At 35.9% G+C, this 3,158-nt stretch overlaps 1 protein-coding gene across 1 annotated transcript in view; it reads right to left on the bottom strand.

The window, feature by feature from the left end:
• The window catches only part of LOC106882753 (SH3 domain-binding protein 5-like), a 19,105-nt gene that overhangs the window by 2,178 nt on the left and 13,769 nt on the right, over window positions 1–3,158 (bottom strand). The window contains exons 2-4 of the mRNA XM_052970943.1: window positions 2,782–2,844; window positions 1,408–1,716; window positions 324–454 (exon numbers count right to left, since the gene is read on the bottom strand). Coding sequence (XP_052826903.1) covers window positions 324–454; window positions 1,408–1,716; window positions 2,782–2,844 — 503 coding nt within the window. The remainder of the gene's footprint in view (window positions 1–323; window positions 455–1,407; window positions 1,717–2,781; window positions 2,845–3,158) is intronic.

The raw sequence follows: 3,158 nt of genomic DNA, 5'->3' as shown, positions 1-3,158 counted from the left end.
TAATAATAATAATAATAATAATAATAATAATAATAATAATAACAATAACAATAATAATAACGATAATAATAATAATAATAATAATAATAATAATAATAATAATAATAATGATGATAATAATAATAATAATAATAATAATAATAATAACAATAATAATAATAATAATAATAATAATAATAATAATAATAATAATAATAATAATAATAATAATAATAATAGTGATGATGATGGCGATGACGTAGAGGATGACGACGATGACAATGCTAATGATATAACGATGATGATGATGACGACGACAACAAAGAGGTGGAGAACAATGTTACCTGGATTTGGCGATAGCTTTAGTGTAGAGACGTTCGTATTTCTTAATGGTAACCTCCAGTTCAGAACAAATGGACGCTGTGCGGTGATGCTCTTCTTCACGTTTGCGTTTCTCTCTTTCCGCTTCCATTAACTGAAATATAAGAGAAAGATTTGTCAAACAGAGATATCAGACAAATATCAAACAGATGTCGGAGCACGGCTAACATATTACCAGAACGATATCAAGCAGATGTCAGACGGAACGTCACAAAATAAAGATATATATCAAAAAGACATCTGGTCTATGTGGTTAAAAAAAGATGTTAGTACGACGCTATTGACATTATTTTAGTATATTTCCAAAAGGATGATAATAGAAAGTTATGAGATACGCTAAACAGATGCCATAAACATATGTCAAACAGATGATAAATCGATGTTAACCAGTATTCCGTCAGTTACGACGGTGAGTGTTTCAGCTGGTCCTATCAACGGAACAGCCTGCTCGTGAATTTAACTTGCAAGTGGCTGAGCACTCCACAAACACGAGTACTCTTAACGTAGATTCTCAGGAAGAATGTGACAAAGCTGGCCCTTGGAAATATTATTATTATTATTATTATTATTATTATTATTATTATTATTATTATTATTATTATTAATATTATTATTATTAAGGCGCCGAACTGGCGGAAGTGTTAGCACGCCGAACTAGTAGAAGTGTTAGCGCGCCGGACGAAATGCTTAGCGGTATTTCGCCCGTCGCTACGTTCTGAATTCAAATGCCATCGAGGTTGACTTTATCTTTCATCCTTTCGGGGTCGATAAAATAAGTACCAGTTGAAAACTGGGGTCGATGTAATCGACTCATCCCCTCCCACAAAAGAGGGTTTTTCAATGAAAAGACTTTGATAAAGCTTGCTGATTGACTGATTGACTGAATGACTAATCAAACAATCGATTAGCTAATTGGTTAGATATTAACTAATTCAACAATAATAAAAGAAGTGAAATAGAACCAGCGCGTGTGTTTAATATTATTATTAACATTATGGCCCACCCGAGATAGAAGTATGCTTTAAGTGAACATCCAAAATAACATACCCGAATAATAGCATGGTTTAATGCTTCCTGAGTTGAAGAAGACAATTCTGAGGTGTGACACTCATCAGAATTCTCTTGCAAAAGTTTCTCTTCTGCTAGCAAGATCGTTTCTTTGGCTGCCTGGTAAATACTATTGGCCGTCTGGAAATGGCGAGCCGCTCGAAGTGTCTCTTCCTGGACGCATTTCGAAATTTCTTTCTTCTCGTAGTAAGCACGTGACAGTGAGATGCTCTTGCGGATGTGTGCCGAGAGTTGGTCCAGTTCGTGTGTTCGGTTGGATAATATGTTTTGGTAGTTGGAACGGGCTTTCTAATAGAAAAAAGAACCAAAACATTAAATAATAATAATAATAATAATAATAATAATAATAATAATAATAATAATAACAATAATAATAATAATAATAATAATAATAACACTCAAGATAGCAGAAAGTGCCACTCAAATCCAAGTCATTCTTCAGTCTGCTAATAGCTTCACTGGATCAAACAGACATTCAATGGACTGACACTCACACACACAAACAAGAGAATGCTGCCCTTCCGTCCATGCCCACCCCCAATCTCTTCATACACAGAGGTATACTCTCAAGCATGCCAATTCACATACACTCAGGTATACTAGAGTAAGTACACTTAAGGGTACCTACACTCATGCACATCTACTTGAAAAATAAGAGAAATAAGAGAAAGATCCACTTGTATCCAATACATTCTCCAGTCTGTTAATCCTATCATTGCTGGATTACAGGTCGTCGTCGACTTACGACCACATTTGGTTCCGACAGACTGGTCGTGAGTCGATTTGGTCGTAAGTTGGTCTATAGGCCTACATAGCTGTGTTTTATATTTTCACATTATTAACGTACATTCTCAGGTAAAAGTCACACACAACATTCTGTATTGTACTACAACAATGTTATTTGTTCGGAGTCTCAAACAGTCTTCTAATAAACAAATACGAGGCTGCCACGATGTCTCCGCGACAGGATATTCATCCAACATTTAGGTTAACCACAGTGGCGATCGAAAACCAAACCAAGGGTAAGCGTTTGTTAGCTGGCGTCACCCGTAGACAGGTTAATTTCTAAGAAATTAAACCCATTAGATTTCAACTGAGCTATATATTATGGCTGCCGGGAGCTGGCGCGCCAATCGTCGTAAAGTCGATCGGTCGTAAGTCGACAACGACCTGTATACACAAACTCAAGTGCATGCTTACACCCATACTCACACTCACAAGCGAGATGAGCACCACTTGCATCAAAGTCTTACTGCATTCCGTTGGTCTCTTCGGTCGATCTTACACACACTCAAGTATACATCCACACTCACATTCACGCTCACACTCAAGATGAGAGAAGGCTTGACTTACATCCAGGTCATTCTCTAATTTGTTAATCTCTTCGCTGGATTCATTTAATCGGTTTAACTCAATCTGAAAAAGAAAAACACAAAGTTAAGAGCCAGATATACATTTGTGTATGTTTTCGTGACATTGTGTGTGTGTGTGTTGTGTTGTGTGTGCGTGCGTGCGCACGTGTTTGTCGCAATAGATAGATAGATAGATAGATAGATAGATAGATAGATAGATAGATAGATAGATAGATAGATAGATAGATAGATAAACAGACAGGCAGATAGATAGATAGATAGATAGATAGATAGATAGATAGATAGATAGATAGATAGATAAACAGACAGGCAGATATATAGATAGATAGATAGATAGATAGATAGATAGATAGATAG

Source organism: Octopus bimaculoides, chromosome 9, assembly GCF_001194135.2.
Source record: "Octopus bimaculoides isolate UCB-OBI-ISO-001 chromosome 9, ASM119413v2, whole genome shotgun sequence".
Classification (NCBI taxonomy): domain Eukaryota; kingdom Metazoa; phylum Mollusca; class Cephalopoda; order Octopoda; family Octopodidae; genus Octopus; species Octopus bimaculoides.
This window is presented reverse-complemented; position numbering and strand designations above follow the sequence as displayed.